Genomic DNA, 25465 nt, shown 5'->3' on the forward strand with positions numbered 1-25465 from the left:
CCTATCAGGCACTCTGATAAGAGTTTTACAAATATTATTTCTGATTTTTATGTTAATCATGAAAATAGATATTAGAGCTCTTATTTTGCATATGAGAAATTTTATGAACATCTGAACAGAAAACGACTTACCATCTTTGCCAGGGCTGTATAGGCAGAAATAGAGTAAGTAGGAGTTATTTTATATATATATATATATATATTTTTTTTTTTTTTAACATATAACAAAGATTTTATTTAAATCATTAATTAATGAGGGAACCAGTAAGATGTTATAATCAGTTCAGATGGGTTTAATTTACAGAGATTTATCTAACAGACAAAATTCAGTTGCATTGTATTAATAGAAATCATTTACATAGCTATGGACAGGAAACATCTGTATTACTATCAATTTTCTACATGTTAACCCTCTTTCTCTACTGAGTTGTAAAATAGTCAAAGACAGTGAAGCAGAAATAACCAGAATGGATGAGCTAACTTTCACTCATTAGATTTCAAAGACTTTCTTACACTGGAGTAAAATCAAAACAACCTGCAGTCCTTCTGTTCAGGATAACCTACATATATGAATTTTGTGCCATATTTTTTAATATCGTGTAAGAATTGTAGAATAAGGATTTAAAACCACAGGCTCCACGTTCTCTCTTCATTGCTTCCTTAAAACTATATCTCAGGCCTAAGTAATAGAATTGACACCATGGAAGAATTTAATTAGTAATGTGTCAGACAAATATGAAGCATTGTTCATGAGAAGAAATGGCTGAAACTAAAATGAAAGCTGTAAGAAATAACAAGGACATATAGAAATACTTGACCTACAAGTAAGTGTTCCCAGACAGCACTAGTGGAGCAGAAACAGTAAAAAGAGCACGAAGAGGAAACCTTCCTGAGGTTAAAAAAACATCTAGGAAGAGATGAATACATCTTGCATTTCAGGTAAATTTTATGAGATGAGAACTATATCTGAAAACTGTAATAAAAAAAAAAGATAAATTTTGCAAACATCTAAACAGAAGAAGAAACATCTAGTGCATTTCAGACTTCTCTCTAAAAACACTAAGGCCAAAGACAATGGAGCAATATCTCTACAATATTTAGGGGAAAATTGTGTTCCAAGGAATCTACTTGCCTAAATTGTCAGTCAGTTGTGAGGGCAATAGCGAGCATGTGAATTAGCAAAGAATTGCTCTAGTGTTCCCTCCCTGAAAAAAACAAGAAAACTACTGAAGATGGATTAGTTGAATGTGTAGTACCATTTCCAGAGACATGAATCAAAATGAAGGATTTAAAATATATATATCTGGTTGAGCCTTGAAACCAGTTAAATATGTAGAAGTTTCTTAGGCCAGGTGTTTCAAGACGCTATGATACAAGAACTAGTATTGATAGAGTTGCTTTAGCTTCTGGGGGAAAAGATCAGTTACAGTCTCATTTTATCTCACATTAAATTACACTTCAGACATCTTAAAAAAGTAAATGTAAAAATCTAAATTAGTAGACAAATACCTAAATAAGAAAATAGAAATGGACTGGTTCAGTTTTCCAGTGTAGAAAGATACTCTGATCTTAAAAGGAATGAGAGACATCCCAAGTAACGAGAATATTCCCTGTCTGCACACAGAAGACTCACTAAATATTTGTTGAATGAATAAATCTGATGTAGAAAATACTTTTTTGAGTCAGAAACAAATGCAACTAAAAGCCAATTCACTGAGGAAAATATGTGATTTTTTTTAGTAGCCACAGATCTAATACTCTTTTATATAGCCAATAATATATAATAATTGTTAACATTTATTGAACATCTATATTCTGGAATTAGAAGGATCTTTTCAGTGTTTTATAGTTATTACCCTATCAATCTTCAGAGCAACCTTATGAGTAAGTTCCATTCCTATTGTTAACATGTAAAGAAATGCCACAAATAAATGCCATAAATAGTAAGATACTAAATCTCTAAGTGAGCAAAAGGCATGAAAAATAAAACTAATTACAAGAGAAAATAACATTGACTAATAAAATATAGAAACACTTTAAAAGCTATTCAGATTGGAAACCAGAGATGGTATTTTTGCTTACCAAATAAGTATTCGAAAGTTTATTAGCAGGGTAGAGAGCAAAGCTTTTTAATATAAGGTTCATAGAAAGGTGAAGCAGTACAACAAGTATAGACAACCTTTTCAGGAAGTTTGGCTGTAAAAAGGGATATTGTGAAGATGATATTGATTGCATTCAGGTATTTAAATGCTGATAGCTGGAAGATAATGGAGAAATTGATGATGCGGGAGAGGAAAGTTTTCTAGAACACAAGAAGACCCACCTCTTTATTTATTTATTTTTATTTTTATTGGGGTATAGTTGATTTGCAATGTTGTGTTAGTTTCAGGTGTACAGCAAAGTGAATCTGTTATACATATATCCACTTGTTTTTAGATTCTTTTCCCATATAGGCCATTACTATAGGCCATTATAGTTCCCTGTGCTATACAGTTGGTCCTTATTAGTTATCTATTTTATATATAGTAGTGTGTATATGTCAGTCCCAATCTTCCAATTTATCCTTCCCCCTCCCCTTACCCCCTGGTAACCATAAGTTTATTTTCTACATCTGTAATTCTATTTCTGTTTTGTAGATACATTCATTTGTAGCCTTTTTTTACATTCCACATATAAGCAATATCATGATATTTGTCTTTCTCTGTCTGACTTCACTCACTGTGACAATCTCTAGGTCTATCCATGTTGCTGCAAATTGCATTATTTCATTCGTTTTTATGGCTGAGTAATATTCCATTGTATATATGTATCACATCTTTATCCATTCCTCCGTTGATGGACATTTAGGTTGCTTCCATGTCCTGGCTATTGTAAATAGTGCTGCAATGAACATTGGGGTGCATTTATCTTTTCAAATTATGGTTTATATATCTAGAGAAAACCATAATTCAACCCACCTCTTTATAATGAGAAGGAAAAGAAAAAGGTCATTTGGGGTGCATGAAAATTTGTAGACTTGGTAGCAGAAAGTTGCTACCAAGCAGCTTCCCTTTTTTAAAAAAAATATTATTTATTTACTTATTTATTTATTTTTGGCTCTGTTGGGTCTTCGTTTCTGTGCGAGGGCTTTCTCTAGTTGTGGCAAGTGGGGGCCGCTCCTCATCGCGGTGCGTGGGCCTCTCACTATCGCGGCCTCTCTTGTTGTGGAGCACAGGCTCCAGACGCGCAGGCTCAGTAGTTGTGGCTCACGGGCCCTGTTGCTCCGCGGCATGTGGGATCTTCCCAGACCAGGGCTCGAACCCGTGTCTCCTGCATTAGCAGGCAGATTCTCAACCACTGCACCACCAGGGAAGCCCACAGCTTCCCTTTTAATGACTTTTATCTGTGAAAGTGAGTCAATAAGTGACAGTACTGGACATCAGAGGTGAGTGAAGGAAGTTTGAAATAGCCACAGAAGAGTGCATATGAACAGATTATGCAGCATAGAAGAATTGTCCGTAGCTTTGAGGCCTCAGTTGAATTTGTAGACTAAACGTTTACAATAGTGCCAAGTTTTGAAGTGGTTCTTCCAGCAGTATTCAACAGCCTGGTTTCAATAAATTTAGCAGCTTAGAAGAAATGCATAAATTACTTGAAGGACACAAACTACCAAAGCTCACTCAAAAAGGGACAGATAACTTGAATATTGTATATCTTTTAAAAAAATGTGTCTGTGGTTAAAAACCTGCCCACAAAGAAAACCAGGTGGCTAGTTTTCTCAGCTGGCTTCACTGATAAATTTTACCAAATTATTTAAGAAATCATAATAATTTTATATAAACTCAGACTATGCAAAAAGAGTGACTACTTCTCCACTCTTTTTGGGGGCAATTATTAAGTACCCTAAAACAAAAACCAGATGAAGACATTACAGGAAACCTACACCAGTATCCCTTTTGAATCTAGAGCAAATATCTTCCACAGAATGTTAGGAAATCAGTCTTACATTATATAAAAAGGATAATACGCTGTGACCAGTGGGGTTTATCTCAGGAATATATCACAACATTTGAAAAAAGTAGTCAGTGTAATTTGCCATATCATAAGATTAAATAAAACCACATGATCATCTCAACAAATGCAATAAAAAGATGACAAAATTGGTCACCCATTCTGATAACTCTTAAACAAACAAAAAGAATAGAAGGAAGCTTCCTCAACTTGATAAAGGGCATCTACAAAAACCTACAGTAAAATTGTACTTAAAAGTAAAAAACTGAAAGCTTTTGCCCTAAGCTTGAGCACATCACCATGCATATTCATAATTGTGCAGGTGACCCTGACTAATGCAATAATGCAATTTTTTAAAAAGAGCATAAAGATAAGTGAAGAAGTAAAAGAATCTCATCTGCAGTTGACAAACTCTCTAAAAAGTGCTGTTAGAACTATTAAATGAGTTTAGCAGAATATAAAGTCCAAGTATAAACCAATTGTATTTCTATACCAGTAATGAATAACTTAATTAAAATTTAAAATATCATTTATAGTAGTAACAAAAATATGTAGCAATCAAGGAAGAATTTATCAAAAAATATGTGAGACCTGTATACTGAAAATCCCCCAACTGCTGAAAGTAAAAACCAAATAAATAAAGAGATATCCATATTCATGGATTGAAAGAATCATTATTGTCAAATAATTATTGACAGATTATTATTATCCATTCTCTGAAAGTTGATCTATTGATTCAATTCGAAATGCCAGCAGACTTTTAAGAATTAAAAATATAATTATAAAATTTATTTGAAAATTTAAACAACAGACCTAGAATAGCCAAAACAATTTTGCAAAGGAAGAACAAAGTCAAAGGAATTTTGTCATCTGATTCAAAACTCTTTGTAAAGTTTTAGTAACCAAGACAACCTGGTATTCTCATAAAGGTGGATATGTAAGTCATAGATCAGAAGAGACTCTAGAAATCGACCCAAATGTGTATGGTCAATTGATTGTTGACAAAATTGCCAAGGTACATCAAAATGAGGAAAAGGACAATCTTTTCAACAAATGGTGCTGGGACAATCAGATATATGTATACAGTATTACAAACTGACTATATCATGTTCAGAAATTAAATAGAAATGGATCAACGACCTAAAAAACATAAGAGCTAAAACTATATAACTTGTAGAAGAAACAGGATAAAACCTTGGTAACCTTGAGTTATAAACAGATTTCTCAGGATACAAAAGCATGAACCATAAGAGAAAAAAGGGATAAACTGGGTTTTGTGAAAATTCAAAACATTGCCAAGAAAATGAAAAAGTAAATTATAAATTGAGAGAAAGTATTTGCAACACACTGTCTGATAAAGTGTATTTAGGACATTTTAAGGACTGTCAGAACTCAATGATGTGAAACAACCTTACAAAAATGGGCAAAAGATTTGAACATTTAAGCAAAGAAGAGATACAGATAGCAAATAAGCACATGTAAAGATTCTCAGGGTCATTAGTATTTAGGAAAATGCAATTTAAAAAAATGAGATACCATTATACGCCTGTTACAACACAAAAAGATGAAAACTAACAATGTGGAGTGCTGACAAGTGTGTTAAGTAACTAGAACTCATACATTTGGGAGTGTGACCTGGTACAGCCACTTTAGGAAGCAGTTTGACAGTTGTTTAAGAACTTAACTGTGTACTGACCATATAGTATATTAGTTCCACTAGTGGGTATTCACTCAAGAGAAAGGAAGACATATAATATGCAAAACTGGAAATAACTCAAATGTCCATTAATTGGTATATGGAGAAATAAAATGTAGTGTCTCTCCACACAATGGAATACTGCTCAGTAATGCAAGGGAATAAATTACTATAATCTCAACAACATGTATAAATCCCAAAGCTTTAGGCTGAGTGAAGGAAACTAGATGCAAAAAGCTATATACTATATGATTCCATTTATATGAAATTCCAGGCAAGTCAAAATTACAGTGATAGAAAACAGATCAATGGTTGAGCGGAGCCAGGACATGGAGGGGTAGGAGTTTACTTTGTAAAAGAACATGTGGGGTCATGGGTGTTTAACATCATGATTGTGGTGGTGTCACAGCTGTATACATTGCCAAAATTCATTTAAGTATACACGTAAAACTGGTGAATATTACTGTACTTCACATAATTTATTGTTATGTGTCAAAAAGTGGATTTAAAAAACAAACTAAAGCAAAAATCCTAAATGAGGCACGGACGGTAAAGATAAAAGGATGGGCAAAGATATAATAGAACATGAACAAACGTATTTTGGACACTTTAGAATTCAGTGATAATCCATGAAATATGAAATACCATGAAGTAGACCTTTTTAAATTATAGTATGACAAAACTAGAAATCAGTAACAAAAGTTTAAAATTTATAAACTACTCGAAAATGTAAACACTATCTCATGAAGTTGTTAGCAAGACAAAGGAAATCCAAACCACAAAAACAGGAATTTAAAAAGTAATGAAACTATCAATTCAGTGCAATGGAATTTTGGGATGCTACCACAGATGCTCTGGGAATTGTATTTAAAATGATGTTATTAGTACAAAGGTTGACAGATCAGTGGAAGAGAGTAAATAAATAAATAAACTGAGCCTCATCTATTTAGCTTCCCCAGGGTTTTGTTTTCAAAACCATAATTCGTTTTTCTATTTCTAATTCTTGGTTATCTTTTTCCAGTTATTGGAGTGTCCTCACAGTTTTTATCGATTGCCACTACGTTTCTGGTTCCAAGAAAATAGAGAAATTTGCATTTGCCCCATTTTGACATAATGGAAATTCAAGGTTATTAGGTATGACTGTGTTCATAGAAAAACAACAAAAATAAGTTTCTGAAGAGATTAGCGATGACTTTCCTTGTGTGAGGGAACCCAGGATTGAACTTTGGGTCTTCTTTATCTAAGTAATTTCTGAATTTTTTTTACTATTTTTAATTTTTTGTTTTCTTACTGTTTTAAGTTAAGCATATATTGCTTCTAGAAAAAGAACATGTGAAAATAAACTTTTTTTTAAGAGAGAAAATATTTTTATTAGATTTGATTAGGAAAGATTTTTTTGAGGATATGGATTCAGAATTTATCCTTGAAGAATAGATAGAATTTGGAAATACATTTTAGGTAAGCAGAAGAGTCTTGGAGATGGTAAAATATTGGATATATAATGGGTTACTAGTTCTTCTAGCATTTTCCCACCTTTTCACATATATTAGATATTTTCTAACCACTTTCAAACATGAGGATTTTCGAAAATTGAACTTCAGTCTTCACTGGTAAGCTCGTCCATTTCTGGGAGAATTCTTCATTTTGGTATTGGCTTCCATCTTATAGCACTTCAGTTTTGCCCTTTCTGTTTTGTTTGTTTGTTTGTTTGTTTGTTTGTTTTTTCCTTTTGTGGCACGCACGCCTCTCACCGCTGTTGCCTCTCCGGCTGCGGAGCACAGGCTCCGGACGCTCAGGCCGAGCGGCCATGGCTCACGGGCCCAGCCGCTCCATGGCATGCGAGACCCTCCCGGACCGGGGCATGAACCTGTGCCCCCTCGCATCGGCAGGCGGACTCCCAACCACTGCGCCACCAGGGAAGCCTGCCCTTTCTGTTTTTGAACACATCTCTTAAGCTTTTATTTCTGTCGTTTGAAATTTTAATTCTAACATATACTTTTTTTTATCTCATACTTTTGAATTTCTTCATTATATTAATTCCACTTTTTAAAAATTATTTTATTTATGCTATTTATTTTTCTTCCTTGTTAATTTTTCTGTTTTATTGGATTTGGTGGCTTTTCCTTCATTGTGCTGCTTTCCTTCCGTGTTTGTTAGTTGTTAGTCATCTTTGTATTTGAAAATTTTTCTCCTGCCTGTTGGTTGTTTTCAACATAGTCTGCTTCTGCTGTTGGTGAGGGTTGTACCTACCTAAAACATGAAGCCATATCTGTATTCAGCTGCTTTGGTCTCTGGGTGAAAGTCACCATGTAACACGAACGGAGGAGGAAGACAGAGCTGTCCCTCCCAACTCCTCAGTTGGTCATCCTCAGGCTTGTCCCTCTTCCTGAATTACTTGATTCAGCTTCTCCAGAACCAGCCTTTTCTCTGGAGAAGTCTTTTCCTATGTGCTGTGGTTTTCTCTGGTAGTTTACTAGATCTAATCCTGCCTGTTTTTTTTTTATCCTTGGGGAATTTCTCAAAATGTTTATTTCATTACTAGTAACATTCGGTTTTTATTTCTAGCCTGATTGTCCATTAAAAATATCTCTCATTTTAAATAATTTTGTTTGTAGAAAGAGGTACAGGTACGTGCTTAGTCTGTCATTTGATCCAACTTGATAATATTTAATACTTAGCAGCATTTTCAGTGATACATTTGGACTAATTGCAGAGTAATCCTAGAGCTATAAACCTTTGGTTTTTGAATGTAATTATGAAGCAAGTTAAATGACCCGTGTGTGTTTTCTATTGGGAAACATGAAATGGTTTAACCATGGCTCTTTTAGCATTTTCACAAATATCTAGATTAGAGTATGGATCATTCTGCCAAAGAGGAAACTAGCATTTGAGATTTGAGCAGTTAATTCACTTCTGAAAAGTCATTAAGTACTTTTTCCTTTGTTAACTAGTTAATTCATTTGACCTGAAGTTACTCTCAAGATTGCTAATGCAACGCTGGGAGAATAACTAGGAAAACGCTCATCAGATGCCGTAGAATGGTGTCACAGTGCTCAAGTAAAAAGTGACATAATCCTCCCAGTATTACACATTGTGGAACACTTGTCATTATTTTTATCTTCACGTAACTAAACTGTGCTTAGCTGAAACTTTGTTATTGTATTGTCTTCTCCTAGCTTGATGCAGTCAGAAGCAATCTTCAGAAAATCAGAGAAACTAAAAGTGATGATATAAGTGCTGCTAACACTAAGAACCCAGGGAAGAACATGCGAGTCACTAAAAACAAACCAAGAGATCCGCAGCCAGCAACTGAAGATCCCGATAATGATGTTACTGTGGAGGACGACAAGCAAGAAAAGGCAAATAAAAAGGTTATAAAAACAGCACTCCAGGTGACAACACAAGAAGTGGAGCCGGAAACTCCTGAGAAGAAGGCGGATGCAACACCCCAGAAAGCACGGACCAAGCCACTGCCAGGTGTCACTCATGAGAAAAGTGAGAAGGCCGAGGAAGGAGAAAATAGTTTAGGTGAGGAAGAACTGATGCAAGTATACCAGCTCCAAGTAGCTGAAGAAATGGCAAAGGAGATTAAGAAGAAAATCCGAAAGAAACTCAAGGAGCAGTTGGCTTACTTTCCCTCAGAGACTTCCTTTCCTTCAGATACTTCATTGTATGATGACAAATTGAACGGTGAAAAAAGAAAAAAGAAAAAAAAGAAGGTTCCAATCCTGTCTAAATCTGAAACAAGGTATGTTACATTGATAAATATAAAATGTCCTCTTAAAAAAACTCTATTATTTTCAGCTTTTGAGTGATACCTGTAGTTTTGTTACTGAGTCTAAGATCATACTGCTCGCCACATGACAGGCCAATAATCGAGAGATGAGTTGCTGGGGCAAGGAATGACGGCTTTATTTGGAAAGCTGGCAAACCGAGAAGATGGTGGGATCGTGCCCCCAAAGAACCATCTTGCCTGAGTTAGAATTCAGGCTCCTTTCATACTAGAAGGGGAAGGAGTAAAGTCAAACACTTCCTGGTTCCCATCAGCCTCCAGAGGGGATGTGTTGATTTCTTCCTCCCTGCAGTCATTCACAGGTGGGCCTGGTCAGGATGTTTGCTGTGAGCTAAACAAAGGTATTTTAGCTTAATGCTCATTACCTGGGAAGCAGGGCTCCCAGAGATGGGCCATTATGTATAATTAAGCTTATAGGCAACATCCCTTTAGTGATTAACTTGTAATAGAATACAAAAGGTTCTTCCCTATTACATTTTCACAAAGAAAATGTTTAGTCCTCCTTTTGGACACATAGCCAGTACAATACTAACGGCTAACCTTTATGTGGCCCCTTCCTGTGTGCTTAATGCTTTACAAGGAATACATGCTTTTTCCCTTGTAACAACCCTATAAGGAATAATATTATCATCCTGTTTTGCAGGTGAGGAAACTGAAGGGTTTAAGTCACAGAACCAGTAAGAAGCTGAGTAACCTTGGCAGTTTTGCCTTAAGAGTCTTTACCCTAACTATTCACATCTGCTTATTAAATAATTGAAACCTAAGTAGCCCCTTTATTGAGCTACAAATGCCTGTTTGGATATATGAAAATAACATTTTCCCCTTAGTTTACAAATAACGTTTACTCATTGTAGAACACGCAGACACAGAGAGGAAAACAAAAGTAATCCAACCGTACAAAGATAATCACTATTAGCAATTTTGTATTCCTTTAGTCTTTTTTTTTTTTTTTTTTTTGGTGGTACGCGGGCCTCTCACTGTTGTGGCCTCTCTCGTTGCGGAGCACAGGCTCCGGATGCGCAGGCTCAGCGGCCATGGCTTACGGGCCCAGCCGCTCTGCGGCATGTGGGATCTTCCCGGACCGGGGCACGAACCCGTGTCCCCTGCATTGGCAGGTGGACTCTCAACCACTGCACCACCAGGGGAGCCCTCCTTTAGTCTTTTTTTATATACAATGCTTATACATATATGCTTACATATACAGTGTGAGCATCTGTGAGTATATTCATATTTATATGTCTCTCCTTGGGGAAAACAAGACAAAAAAAATCTTTTAACTACTCTGATTAAATTTGTTTTTCATAATCTACATCTGGATAGACAACTTGAGGTGGGAACAGTCTGTATTTGACTATTCTCTGGCATTCAGGGTCAGTTTCCCTTAATGTCCTCATCTAAAAATAATTCCCTTCTTAGCAAAAGCTAGACAACCAGTTGTAGCAAAGAGAGGGCAAATAGAGTTGCTAACAGGGACACGTTAGTATGTGAATTAGTTATCGGTTGCTGCATTAAAAAGTTACCCCAGAATTTAACAGCTCAAAACAACAAACACATATTGTCTCACAGTTTCTGTGGCTCAGGAATCTGCACATGGCTTAGCTGGGTGCCTCTGACTCAGGGTCTCACAGGCTACAGTCAGGATGTCAGCTGGAGCTGCAGTCATCTCAAGGCTTGGCTGGGGAAGATCTGCCAAATGATGCAGCTGTTGGAAGACTTGGATGATCCACTGCTAAACTCACTCATATGGCCATTAGCAGGTCTCAGGTCCTGACTGGCTTTTGACCAGAGACATCAGGTCCTTGCCACATGGACCTTTTCATGTGGGCTACTCACAGCAGGGCCACTTGCTTCCCCCAAGCAAGGGCTCTGAGAGGGAAAAAGCAAGACCAAAGTCACAGTCTTTTTGGAACCTAATCTTAGAAGTAGCACCAATTACTTTTCCTATATTCTGTCTATTAGAAGTAAGTCGCTAGGTCCAGCCCACAATCAAGGAAGGAGATTACACAAAGATATGAATATCAAGAGGCAGGGATCATTGGGGACCACCTTAAAGGCTGCTTACTACAGTATACCATAAATCCTATTTCTTCTCATAACTACCATATCTATTATGAAATGTAAGTCATACTCAGTAAGATCAGTTCATGAGTTTTAAATAAAACCATGCTTTACATGACAACAGCATACAAAGGGTAATTGTTCTCTTTAAATAATAGTATTTGATGATGTGATAAAATAACATGCTTTCTGGAATGACTAGTTTGAGACATTTCTTTACTCTTTATTTCTCAACCTCTTTGTTTTGAAATATGACTAAATATATTGGAAGTCAATTTTTGATTATTAAATGCAGATTTCTTTTTTACTTGATAAATCACAAACTTTAATAGGCTGGTTTCTCTTTACAACTCAGTATGCTTCTAGGCTGCCACCCCTTGCCATTTAGTAGTTCATGTGATGCGTATTTTAATTTTAATAATAGCCTTCTGAAAATGTAGTGACACACCAAACATTGGAAAACACAAATTAATTTTTACATAGAAATCAAAAGTTGACTATCTGAAGCCTCTTGAAAACATAACAAACAAAATTAGAACACTTTTTTTGCTTTTAAATAATTTAGAAATTTGTTCATTGTTTATTTACTTGGCAGTAGAGTGAGGATGATTTGACAATCCTATGTAAAAACAGATCCATCGGGCTTCCCTGGTGGCGCAGTGGTTGAGAGTCCGCCTGCTGTTGCAGGGGACACAGGTTCGTGCCTCGGCCTGGGAAGATCCCACATGCCGCGGAGCGGCTGGGCCTGTGCGCCATGGCCGCTGAGCGGCTGGGCCTGTGCACCATGGCCGCTGAGCGGCTGGGCCCATGTGCCATGGCCGCTGAGCCTGGGCGTCCGGAGCCTGTGCTCCACAAAGGGAGAGGCCACAACAGTGAGAGGCCCGCGTACCGCAAAAAAAAAAACCAAAAAAAAACAGATCCATCAATCATAAAATACAATTTCACTTTTCCCTGGAGTTTAGAGACGAGTTTAATGTGGCTCATGGGGTATATAATGTATCACCAAGTGTAACTGAGTACACATAATACCTAGTTTGGCAGCCAACCATTTTTGTTTGTAAGAAAATATATGTATCTCCCAGCAGGAAATAATATTGATTTTAGGATTATCTTTGCCTCTATTCACTGTTTACTTTGCTGCACAGTAATAATAATAATGGTACATTTCCAATGGCTTGAACTTGGATTATATTTGCAGTACATTGATCATCTCTGATGACCCAGTTGAAGGTGAACAAAAGAAGGAATCTCCAGTTGGAGCAGTTACTTCAGATTCTCATCAAGATGATGAAATAAGCTCAAAGGAACAAAATGTAGAAGACAATGTGCAAGATGACGCAAAATCCAAACCGAAAAAAAAGAAGAAGGCTAAAACAGGTTTGTTACCCAAATTAAATGAAAAATGTGTGCCTTGGTAAGAATAACTTGATTCTAGGACTGTTAGTCCTTAAAACTAAAAATCTAGTTCCAAAGGATATAATTGAAAAAATCCAATATAGAATATTTGGTACTTATTCTTGGATTCGTCCAGATTATAACATTTATTTTTAACTGTGGACCTCTGTGATGAGTTAGTCTTACTTGCGTCATCTCTAATTAACGACTTGATTCACCTCTAGAATGACGTTGACTTTGTTGTTGCTATTGTGGCATAGAAGATTTCTTCTTTATGTTATTGCCCCTAAATAATTAAGACTTACAGCACTGAAAGCTATAAAATGGTCAACAACCGATAAACATTTCAGATGTTAAAGCTGCATCCCTCTGTCAAACATGGTATCTTCACAATTTCTCCTAATTCAGCTTCTCTCCTTCCTGCCCACTTTTCATTTTACCTCTTGCTTTCTACCTTCCTCTTTACTCATTTCATTTTTCTTATTTTTCTTTACTTATTCTTGCCTTTCTTCTGCTTGTTACATTTCTTTTTTTTTTTTTCTTTTCAATTCCCATTTAACTGGCCAAAAATTGGGACTAAAATAAGCAATTTTAGACTTTATGGTACTTATTCATTAGATGATGCAATTTATGGTGTTTTGTGGTTCCATAATTAATTTTTTAAAAAGTAAAATGTACATGTTACAAGTATACTACTTAGTGAATTTTCACAAACTGAACGTGTCTGTAAAGTCATCATCCAAATTAAGAGCCAGAGCATCATTAGCACCCAGAAGCCCCCACAAGTTCCCTTCCTGTTCATTATCCTACAGGAGTAAACGCTGCCTTTTCATCGAACACATAGCCAATTTTTCCTGGTTTTTCTGCTTTAATATAAATAGAACAATAAATACCGTGCTCTTTGTGCCTGGCTTTTTTTGCTCAAAATTATTTTTGTGAGATTTATACTGTTGTTGCATGCACTTGAGCTTATGCATCATCAGTCCTGTATTTGTACTGTATAGATACCCGTTGTGTGAATATACCACAATTAATTACCTATTCTGTTGATGGACATTTGAGGAGTTTCTAGTATTAAGCGATTATAAATAAAGCTATAATGAACATTCTGTTCACATCTTTGGTGAGCACGTGTATACATTTTCCTTGGGCACATTCTTGGCATTCTTGCTATGCCATAGAGTATGTATATTTTTCACTTTAACAGGCACTTCTCCCTTTCCAAACTTGGGTTACCAATTGATACTAGCAGTATTTGAGAGCTTCCATTACTCTACATCTTCACCAATATTTATATTGTCAGTGTTTTAAAATATTAGTGATTCTTAGGAGTGTTTAATGATTATTCCCTGTTGACTTTGATTTGATTTCCATGGTAACTAGTGAAGTTGAGCATCTTATTCATGTTAATTGACTACTTGGATTCCTTCATTGTAAATTTGTTCACATCTTCTGTGTATTTTTTTAAGAAATGGAATTGTCTGCCTTTTTCTAATTAATTTGTAAGAATATTTTAGATAACTAGATAGCAGTCTTTTCTCAAATATAAATACATATATATATTGCAAATATCTTCCCACTCTGGGTTTTATCATTTTTTTCCTACTGATATCTTTTGAAAAACGGAATTTAAAAATTTTATATAGCCCAGTGTATCCATTTTTCCCTTCAATGTTAAGTGCTTTCTGTGATTTTAGAGATCTTTCCCAAGTCGTGAAGATGTTTCTCTGCATATTATTTTCTAAAAGTTTTTTTGTTTCACTTTTCACATTTAGATTTCCGGTTTATCTGGTATTGATTTTTAATAGTGGTAGTGGTCCAGACCCATTTTTTTCTCGTATGAATATATAATTGACCTAGTACCATTTACTGAAGAGAGCTTTTCCTCTGCATTTCAGTGTCACTTTTATCATAAATAACATGACTGTGTAAGTGGGTCAGTTTTCACTAGTCTCTATCCTTAGATGGTTTGCAGCAACACCACCACCATGTCTTAGTTCTATAGGTTTATAATAGGTCTTTCTGTTAATAATGATAGTTTTATTGCTTCCTTTTTAGTTCTTATGTCTTACTCCTTATTCTTACCTTGATAACACTGGCTAGGACTTTGATTACAGTGTTAAATAGAAGTGACAATAACAAGTATCCTTCTCTAGCTCTCAGCCTTGGGGAAAGCTTCCATTATTTCACCACTGACTGTGATGTTTGCTGTAGGTTTTTTTGTAAATACCTCTTATTGGATTAATTACTGGCTATTCCTAATTAGCTAATAGTTTATTATTATTATGACTAGATACTGAATTCTATCAGGTGCTTTTTCTGCATCTATCAACATAATCATATTAATTTTCACCCTTTTTTCTATTAATGTGGTTAATCGTTACTTGATTATTAAGCCATCTTTATGTTTCTGGCAGAGGTGGGGGGCACCCACTTTGTTGTGGTGTATTAGCTCTCTTTTTAAAAATCTATTACTGGATTTGATTTGCTGATACTGTGTTAAGGATTTTTGTAACTGTAGTCATGAGAGAGATTGGTTTGTACTACTCTTTCTTAAAATACACAGAGTTTTTAATATCAGGGTTTTGGTGGTCTCAAAAGGAATTGGGAAATACTTCCCTTTTCAATTCTCTGTAAGTATTTGTATAAATTGGTGTTACGTCTTCCTTAAATGTTTGAAGAATTTACTAATAAAGCCTCTTAGGCCAAGGTTTTCTTTGTGGAAAGAATTTTAAATCAGATTTAGTTTCTTTCATAAATACCAGACTCTTCATATTTTCCATTTCTTCTGTCAGCTTTGATAGACTCTATTTTTTGAGGAATTTGTCCATTTAATATGGATTTTCAAATTTTGTATGTCTATAGTATCTGAAAGGGTACCCCTTGATATTGGTAATTAGATTCCCTCTATTTCTTCATTAGTCTCAGGATTTTCAATTTATAAATACTTTTAAAGGACCAACCTCTAGCTTTTATTTCTATTATACATTTGTGTATGATTTTGGTAATTTCTTCTATCTATATTATTTCCTTTTTTCTACTTTCTTTGGGTTTGAGTTGCTGTTGATTTCTAGCTTTACAGGTGGATTTTTTAAGATTTCAGTCTTCCTTTGTATGCGTCTAACACATTAAGTTACCATCTAAGCACTACTTTATCTGCATCCCACAAATTTTTGATATGTTCTATATTCATTATCATTCCATAAAAATATTTCCTAATTTCTATTTAAATTTCTTTGGTCATTCATTATTTAGAAGCATATTGTTTAGTTTCAGGCAGCAGGTGATTTTCTAGTTATTGTTTTTTTTTTTTTTTTGGTTTTTATCTTCCATGGTTGTCAAAGAACATATTGTGAATGATTTCAATCTTTAGAATTTATCACAGCTTTCTTTATGACCACCTTATGATCGATTTGGTAAATATGCCACGTGCACTTGAAAAGAACATGGATTCTGATGTTATTGGGTGCGGTGGTGTCCTGTGTATATCACATCAAGTTTTGTGTTCTCATCTTACTGATTTTTTGTTTTTGTCTGCTTATTGTATTGGCTACTGAGACGAGTATTAAAATTCCCACTATTATTTTGCATTTCTGTTTTTATTTCTGTCATTTTTTTCTTTATATATTTTGGAGCTATGTTATTGAATATATATACGTGCTTAGGATTGTTATATCTTGCTGTCAAATTGACACTTTTATTATTGTCTTAGTTCATTCAGGCTGCTATAACAAAATACTATGACTGAATGGCTTAAACTATAAACATTTATTATTCATGGTTCTGGAGGCTGTGAAATCCAAGATCAAGATGCCTGCAGATTCAATGTGGAAGAGGCAAGAGAGCTCTCTGGGTTCTCTTTTATAAGGGCAGTAATCCCATTCATGAAGGCTCTACCCTCATGACCTAATCACTGTCTGAAGGCCCAACCTCTTAATACTATTTCATTGAAGGTTAGGATTTCAACATATGAATTTTGGGGAGTCATAGGCATTCAGTCTATAGCAGTCATTATGCAGTGTCCTTTATCTCTGGTAACCATTCTCCCTTAAAGTCTACTTATGGTCTGAGTTTGCATAGTACATTTTTTCCCTTCCTCATTTCTCCAGCATCATCCACAGTGTACCCCTAGGTGGTGCCAACCTGGTTGAGAAAGGACAGCCTTCAAATCTGTGCTTGGTTCATGGTCTCCAGGTCTAGGCAGGGCTTGCCAGTACTTCATTCCTCTACTAGCCCCTAGGCTCCCTGTGTGTGCCTTCTTTGTACTTCCTTTGTTTGGGCCACAGTATGTCTGTATTCCTTTCCTTTTTGACTTCACCTCTTTTCTTCTCCTACTCCAGCACATGTGGGGTCTCAGCCCCCGGGCTGTGAACTCCTTGGGGACAGGTGCCCAATAAATGTGAAGTGCTCTTGTGCCTCCCCCAATATCCTCTTGTTTGCGACCTTTCTGTGTCCTTATATTTATCACCTCACTGTTAGTTTTTCCATATGACCTAAGTGTTTTTTTTTTTTAATTTTTATTTATTTATTTATTATTTTTGGCTGTGTTGGGTCTTTGTTTCTGTGCGAGGGCTTTCTTTAGTTGCGGCGAGCGGGGGCCACTCTTCATCGCGGTGCGCGGGCCTCTCTTGTTGCAGAGCACAGGCTCCAGACGCGCAGGTTCAGTAGTTGTGGCTCATGGGTCCAGTTGCTCCGCGGCATGTGGGATCTTCCCAGACCAGGGCTTGAACCCGTGTCCCCTGCATCGGCAGGCGGACTCTCAACCACTGCGCCACCAGGGAAGCCCTGACCTAAGTGTTTTATGTTCCTTATTCTCCTTGCCTTCTTTTGAATTATTCAGGTCACTTTAAAAATTTTGTTCCCTCTATTAACTTATTAACTTATTAATTACACATATTTCTACTGTCTGATACCCTGAAGAACATTAAGTTTATTCTTGACTTATTATAGTCTAATACAAACTAACTCCCTAACAAAATACACTTCCCCGACACGACTAAAACATGAGAATAGTTTGACTCCATTTGGATTTTGTCAGGTGCTTTCTTTCTCTGCATCTATCCCCCCTCCTGCCTTCTAGGTTCTTATCCTGTATTTTAGGCCTATATATATTTTAAACTTCACAGATGTTACAGTTACCATTTTGTACAGTTGATATTAATTTATATTCACCCCCAAATTTACTTTTTCCTTTATTTCCATTTTTCCATTTTTCATCTGCTTGAAGAATTCAGTTTATTCTCTCTCTTAGTGCAGGCCTGCTAATTCACTCAGATTTTGTTGTGTTAAAATGCCTTTACCTTCATTTTTGAAGCATATTTACTAATATATAATTTTAGGTTACAGGAAATCATACAGTTGTCTTCTGGCTTCCATCATTTTTGTTCCCAACTGCAGTCTTATTTCTGTCCCTTTGAGGGGACTGTTGTCTTTTTTTTCCCTCTGGCTGTTCTTTAGATTTCCCTTTTGTCTTTGGTTTCAACGTTTTATCATGCTATGCCTAAATATAGCTTTGATGGAATTCACCCTGCTTAGAGTTTACTGATTGATATCATTTATCAGTTGTGGAAAATTCTTAGTCATTATTTCTTTAAATATGGCTTCTTCATCATCCTCTCCTGTTTTTCTAGATTATAATTTCACAAGCTCTTTTGAGATTGTCCACATGTTTCTTATGTTTCTTTTTCCCCCATATTCTTTTGTTTTTTTTTCCATTATGCTTTGGTTTGGATATTTATATTGATTTTTCTTCTAGTTCACTAATAATGTCTTCCTTTGTGTCCAGTATGCTTTTAGACACATCCATTGAATTCTTAATTTCAGACATTTTTCAGTTCCATAATGCCTGTTATTTTTATGAGTTTTAATTCTCTGTAGAAAGTCTCTATTTTTAAAAATAATTTTGTCTGTCTTTCCTGTGCTAACTCCAGGCTGAATCATATGTGGGTCTGCTTCTGTTTTCTGTGTTTTCTCCTGGTTATTGGTCATACAGTCTTGCCTCTTTTATGTCTAGTAACTTTTGTATTATATGCTGGACATGGTGTATAGAATCCCAGAGGCTCCAGATGATTTTATCTTCCACTAGAGAGGGTTTCCTCTTTCCACTTTTAGGCAGACAGGGTGGGCAACTGATTTCAACTAATCTGAGCTAAGTCAGATCTGGGTTGCAGTTTTGGTAAGACTCTATCTCTGATTTGCCCTGTTCCTAGGATGTGCCCTTCCAGGTGTTTCAGATTGAGAGCCTGGCAGGTATTTGTCTTGTCCACTCTAAAAGACTTTGGGAGATTCAGTTTTGCCTTTCAGAGGTCTCAGCTTAGTCCTTTAGCCTTCTGCCCCATGCAACTTCAAATTTTGGCAAATGTCTTGAGGGAGAGACTGGCCGTGTGTTTGAGGCCCCTGAAGTCTCCAATTTTGTCACTCCAGCCCTGCGTGAATGCCAAAATCTCTGCTGGTTTCTCTGTCCCCCAGTAGGGGCCTTCTGCCAGGGGGTACGCCTGGATTCTCAACCTCTAGATGCGCCCAGAATTGGTAAGTGACCCCAGGTGAAAAGTGGCTGTAGGCATAAAATGACCATGCCCTCCAGGGCTTCCTCCTTGCCTGTTTCATTTCAGGCCCCTCCCTCTGGTGGGTCATTGTTTCCTAGTACCACAAGACTGGGAGATTTTACTACCTCTTCAGCCTCTCACGTTGGCCTTGTGTTTGAGGCTGAATTTATCACTTAACCCCATGCACCCACTAAAAATTTTGCTGGTTACTCTTTCTCCCAGTAGTGACCTTCTTCTTGGGTCCTCTGCTCATATGCTAATCAGCAAATGTCCCCAGACACTGAAACAGTTGCCAGTCCATCAGCTTACCCCCGATTGATTCTCCCTCTCTGGAATTTTAGTCCATCTACTATACATTGTTTCTCTACTTTTCTGATGCCTTTAAAAATAAGGTTTTCAAAATTTATTTGGCTTTTTCAAGTTGTTGTTACCAGAAACATTGACCTGCAACATCCTACTGCATCCTACCCAGAAGCAGAAATTTGAGTGATACATATTCCACTTAGAAAATTTCTAAATGAAATTACTTTTTTGTCTTTGGCTCTCATTTTTTTCTTTCTGTGTTGTTAGTCCTTGTTAGGGAAAAAAAGAAAGCTACCTCACCCTATTTTAGTGCATTAGTAAATGCAATATTTACTCTCAGAGTGTAGTCTGCTATTATCTGGCTTTTTCTTTCTTTTTCCTTGAAGTGCCTTTGTTAACAAAGACAAATAATCATGGATCACTAGGATTAGATAATCTGTAAATTCAGTGTTTATTGTTGAGTATATTGTTATGGGAACAATTAATTATAACATTGATTTTCTTCCATGCATGTAGTTTCAGATGATAATGAAGACACTGATGGTGACGGTGTTCATGAAATAACAAGCCGAGATAGTCCAGTTTATCCCAAATGTTTGCTTGATGATGACCTTGTCCTGGGAGTTTACATTCACCGAACTGATCGGCTTAAGTCAGATTTTATGATTTCTCACCCGATGGTGAAAATTCATGTGGTTGATGAGAATACTGGTCAATATGTCAAGAAAGATGACAGGTAATTTTTTAAATTGTGCAGCCAACCCTTGAAATTGAAACTGTCTACCATAGAAGTCTCTTTTCTGCCATTGACAGTCAATGGGAATAGAGCTATATATAGATGTGTATTAGAGAATGGTATACTAATTGTAGGTGTTCATCAACCATTGATATTGATCAGTATGTTTTATAGAAGAAATGGAGAACATGTGTTAATTCAGTAATTCATTTTAAGTGAAGGGGAGTTGAGAGAGTTTCTCCCAAGCTTAACTTTCATTGTATGGCATTTAACTTGCATTGTAAGTCATCTGATGTGGCACTGCTTTAATTGTCTCTAACCTCATTTTTTTCTTTTGAAGTTAATATGTTATCTGTGCCTCAGATGAGACAAATGTCTTGAATTTAATTTTTCCTAATATTAATTCTATAGCTAATACGTGTTTGAAGGCCCAAATAGGAAGTATAATATTGATAAAATAAATGACAGTACTAGAATTCAAAAAAAGGTGTTTGTTTGGAAAAATGGCAGGCCTGGGAAACTTGAAAATTATCAGAAATGGTATTCACTTATTCATTTGTCTTGGAGCATACAAAGAAAATATGACACACCTCAAAGTACTTACAATCCTGTTGTGATCATTTTGTTATTTAAATCTAATGTACTAATTTATCACAAACTCATTTAAGATTCTGAAGGTGTTACTTAATTCCAGCTTTGTATGCCAAAGGTGTAATCACACCTCTCACTTTATGTGTAAATAATAAAGTAATTCTATGAAACTGACTGATAGTATGTAAATACAAGATGAAACTAAGATACTACTACTTTTACGTCGTATAAAATTTGTAGTTTTCTAGATAGATAAAATTTTTTTCCTTATGTATCATGGCTGTTTATCATCTTGAACACTATCACTCTATTTTTTTCTTGCCTTAAAATTGTAAAGAACTGTGTTAATGGAAGTATCTTTTCTGAACAGTGAACGGCCTGTTTCATCTTACTATGAAAAGGAGAATGTGGATTATATTCTTCCTGTTATGACCCAGCCATATGACTTTAAACAGTTAAAATCAAGACTTCCAGAGTGGGAAGAACAAATTATATTTAATGAAAACTTTCCCTATTTGCTTCGAGATTTTGATGAGAGTCCTAAAGTCATCCTGTTCTTTGAGGTATGAATTGAATAGAGCAGTTTAAACTAAATTTTAGTTAATATTTTAATAGCACAGATATAAGCTATTATTTTAGTAGATCAATAATACAACAAAGTAGTGTGAGAATTTGACCTCTAGGAATAATGTATTTGTAATGTGCTATGGAGATACAAGTAATCGTGTCTTTGCTGAGCCTTTACTAGTACAAGTAGTTAGCCATTTGATTTATTCTGTATTATTTAATCCTTACAACAATGCCATGACTATTCACTGAAGTGATGAATCTAATCTATGTCTAAGCAGCCTTCCATTTTTAACCCTCTTCACAAAGAATAAACTCATTTAACTGTATTAGACTTCCTAAGATTTTGTATACTACTAGGAGAAATAAAGAAGAAAATACACAGATCGCTTGACTAATACAATGTATCATATAACCAAAATGAAGTAGAACTTCTTAGATGTCAAGGGTTAGTGGAGGGTCATAGCAGTCAGGGAAAGCTTTATGGAGTAGAGCGCCTGTGAGCTGACCTTTTTTAAAGAATTAAATTTATTTAAACTAAAAAAAACCCAAACCAGTTCACCTATTCTCTTAACCCCCACCCCCCGCCCCTAGCAACCATCAATCTGTTCTTGTATCTATTATCTTGGTTAGTTTATTTGTTTGTTTAGATTCCACATATTAGAGAGATCATACAGTATTTGTCTTTCTCTGACGTATTTTACTTAGCATAATGCCCTTGGGATCCATCCATGTTGTCACAAATGGCAAAATTTCATTGCTTTTTATGGCTTAATAATATTCCATTTTGTGTGTGTGTGTGTGTGTATGTGTGTGTGTCTGTGTGTCTGTGTCTGTGTGTGTATACCACAATTTCTTCATGCATTCATTCATCAGTGGACATGTAAGTTGTTTCCACATCTGCACTGTAAATAATGCTGCAATGAACAATTTTGCATTAGGGTTTTTGTGGGTTTTTTGGATAAATGCCTAGAAGTGAAATTGCTGGATCATATGGTAGTTCTACTTTTGATTTTTTGAGGAACCTCCATATTGTTTTCCACAGTAGCCTCACCAGTTTACATGCCTACCAGCAGTGCACGAGGGTTCTCTTTTCTCTACATCCTTGCCAACACTCATTCTAATCTTTTTGATGATAGCCATTCTAACAGGAGTGAGGTGGCATCCCACTGTGGTTTTGACTTGCATCTTTCTGATGATGTTTGATGTAGAGCATCTTTTCATATACCTGTTGGCCAGATGTCTTCTTTAGAAAAATGTCTCTTCATATCTTCTGCCCACTTTTTAATCCGATTATTTTTTTACTATTGAGTTGTAAGAGTTTTTTACATAGTTTGGATATTAGCTGACTTATTATTTCTAATTTTTTACTGCAAAGGAAATGAAGGCTCAAAGTATAAAGTGATTATCCCAGAGTTACTCCAGTTTTAGATGAAGGTAATTAGTATTTAAAGATAATTTGAATCTAAAATACCACATTTCTTTTCCCTACTTCATGTTATCTCTCCATAAGCAAAGGAAAGGAGAGAAAGCCTCTCCTCCAGTTTAAGCAAGATGGGGAATTTTAGCATGGGAAAAAGCAAGGCATGACCAGAGCCAATAACTTATTTTGTAGAGTCACTTGTTTTTATGATCCTTAACTTTCAGATGATCTAGTGTGCTTATGGTATGAATCCACCATTTACAATTGTGATTATGTTGTATGATTTGTACAAAGCCATGCTTTTTAAAAAAATGATATAATTTGTATATAAAGGTACTGTTTCTTTGTCATAGAAATTTGTCCTCCATTATCATAATATTATTTTATACTCATTTTAATAATATTATGAGATTTAAGAAAGTTAGGTTGTTGAATTATAAACACTTTTGGTTGATTCTTTTTTTAAAAAATTTTTTTTTGGGGTGTTAAACCCAAGTCTTTTTTTAAAAATTTATTTATTTTTTAATTTATTTATTTATTTTGGGCTGTGTTGGGTCTTCGTTTCTGTGCGAGGGCTTTCACTAGTTGTGGCAAGCGGAGGCCACTCTTCATTGCAGTGCGTGGGCCTCTCGCTATCGGGGCCTCTCTTGTTGCGGAGCACAGGCTCCAGACGTGCAGGCTCAGTAGTTGTGGCTCACGGGCCCAGTTGCTCCGCGGCATGTGGGATCTTCCAAACCAGGGCTCGAACCCGTGTCCCTGCATTAGCAGGCAGATTCTCAACCACTGCGCCACCAGGGAAGCCTGGACGATTCTTAAGGTTTGACATAAAATGTTATTGTCTACAAAACTAATTTTTGATTTCAACTTTTTAATGGTGTATTGAGGACCACTCGATAATATCTATCAGAGGTTCTTAAAGCTATTATTCCATTTTCAGGTATTTCACCTAAGGGAAAAATGACAAATGCACAAAGATGTGTGTGTAAGGATATTTATTTAAGCAGTGTTTATAATAGCAGAAATTTTAAGGAAACAGATCTCTTCAATTAGCAAGAGGTTTGGTTAAATAAATTATGTTTTTTAATTAAATTTATGATATTTCTAATACAGAAGAATACTAGGCAGCCATTAACATGATGGTATACATATGTATGTATTGACTCGAGCTATCCACTACATATTACATGAAAATAGTTTGCAGATAGCATTGGAACACACAAAAAGGTTTAGATACCTATAAACTAGATGTTAATGTTGATCAGCTATGGGTCTGGATTATAAGTTTTTACTTTATTTTATATTTTTCTTATACTGTCATTATTTTTTTCACTGAGAATGTATTACATTGAAGACAAGTTTAAGTATATAAAGAAGAGGAATAAATGGAGTGCATATTATGTTTTAAGCAGTCCTCTATAAAGATTTGTTATCTCAGCTGAGCTTTTGATAAGCACCAGGAAGTGGTAGTCTCTGACATGTACCTAGAATACATGTAGTCTCTGTGGCAGGTTGGTTGCAAATCCATGAGCTTTAATATCCACTTAGGGTAGAGATATGAAAGAAGTTCTCTTGAGAAGCCTAATGACAACATATATCCAAAGAGAAAATACCCAATTTCAGGAAGCTGATCCAAGGAAAAACCCACAGATTAAGGCCATGAGTTTTTTAAACAAACAATTCTTTGAAGTCTGCACTCATACATTAAAAAAAGAGCAAAGCTTAAGAATTTTGTGCCTGGTTATTTTTGCCAGGACTATATTTGAGGTAATTAATGCTTTGTCTTGAATTTTAAATAAATCTTAAAGATTTATTGATAAAAGATAAAGTGGTCAAAAAATGGACCTTACTAACTGGATGAGTTAACTCAAAAGTGAGTGAGATGAAATAAAAATGTTTTTCTTCTCTAAGGGAGGATTTTTAAAAATTTAATAATACATTATTAGGAAATATTAAATTTTAGATAGCCTAGTATACTGTGAAGTAATTTGTTATGCTTATTTACAGATTCTTGATTTCTTAAGCATGGAAGAAATTAAGAACAGCTCTGAAATTCGAAACCAAGAATGTGGCTTCCGGAAAATCGCCTGGGCATTTCTCAAGGTATGTTTTTCATCCATTTTAAAGAATGTTTAAAATAATCTTCAAATCTGATGCGCTACTTTTTTCCAAGTCAGTTTGGTTTCATATACGGAGTTATGATAAGGAGGTAAGATTGCCATGGTAAAGAGTTATTAATTCAAGCTCAGGTGATGCTCATTCAGATTCTTAAATATTTATTGAGTGCTTAGTGTGTGCCAGGTACACTATTTGGCTCTAAGGATCCAGCACAGAGAAAGACACACACAGCCCTGACCTCATTTATTCAACTC

At 35.6% G+C, this 25465-nt stretch overlaps 1 protein-coding gene across 4 annotated transcripts in view; it reads left to right on the forward strand.

The window, feature by feature from the left end:
- AHI1 (Abelson helper integration site 1) overlaps positions 1-25465 on the forward strand; it is a 215619-nt gene that overhangs the window by 9389 nt on the left and 180765 nt on the right. For 3 of the 4 annotated variants that reach the window (XM_027085763.1, XM_027085773.1, XM_027085793.1), the window contains exons 5-10: positions 8862-9433; positions 12735-12913; positions 19355-19459; positions 20296-20515; positions 21477-21669; positions 25101-25196. In XM_027085763.1, coding sequence (XP_026941564.1) covers positions 8862-9433; positions 12735-12913; positions 19355-19459; positions 20296-20515; positions 21477-21669; positions 25101-25196 — 1365 coding nt within the window. The remainder of the gene's footprint in view (positions 1-8861; positions 9434-12734; positions 12914-19354; positions 19460-20295; positions 20516-21476; positions 21670-25100; positions 25197-25465) is intronic. The other variant, XM_027085784.1, reaches the window with a different exon arrangement.

The sequence above is a fragment of the Aethalodelphis obliquidens genome, unplaced genomic scaffold (genome assembly GCF_003676395.1).
Source record: "Aethalodelphis obliquidens isolate GAN/ISIS:26980383/991018 unplaced genomic scaffold, ASM367639v1 scaffold3, whole genome shotgun sequence".
In the NCBI taxonomy this organism is placed as follows: Eukaryota; Metazoa; Chordata; class Mammalia; order Artiodactyla; family Delphinidae; genus Aethalodelphis; species Aethalodelphis obliquidens.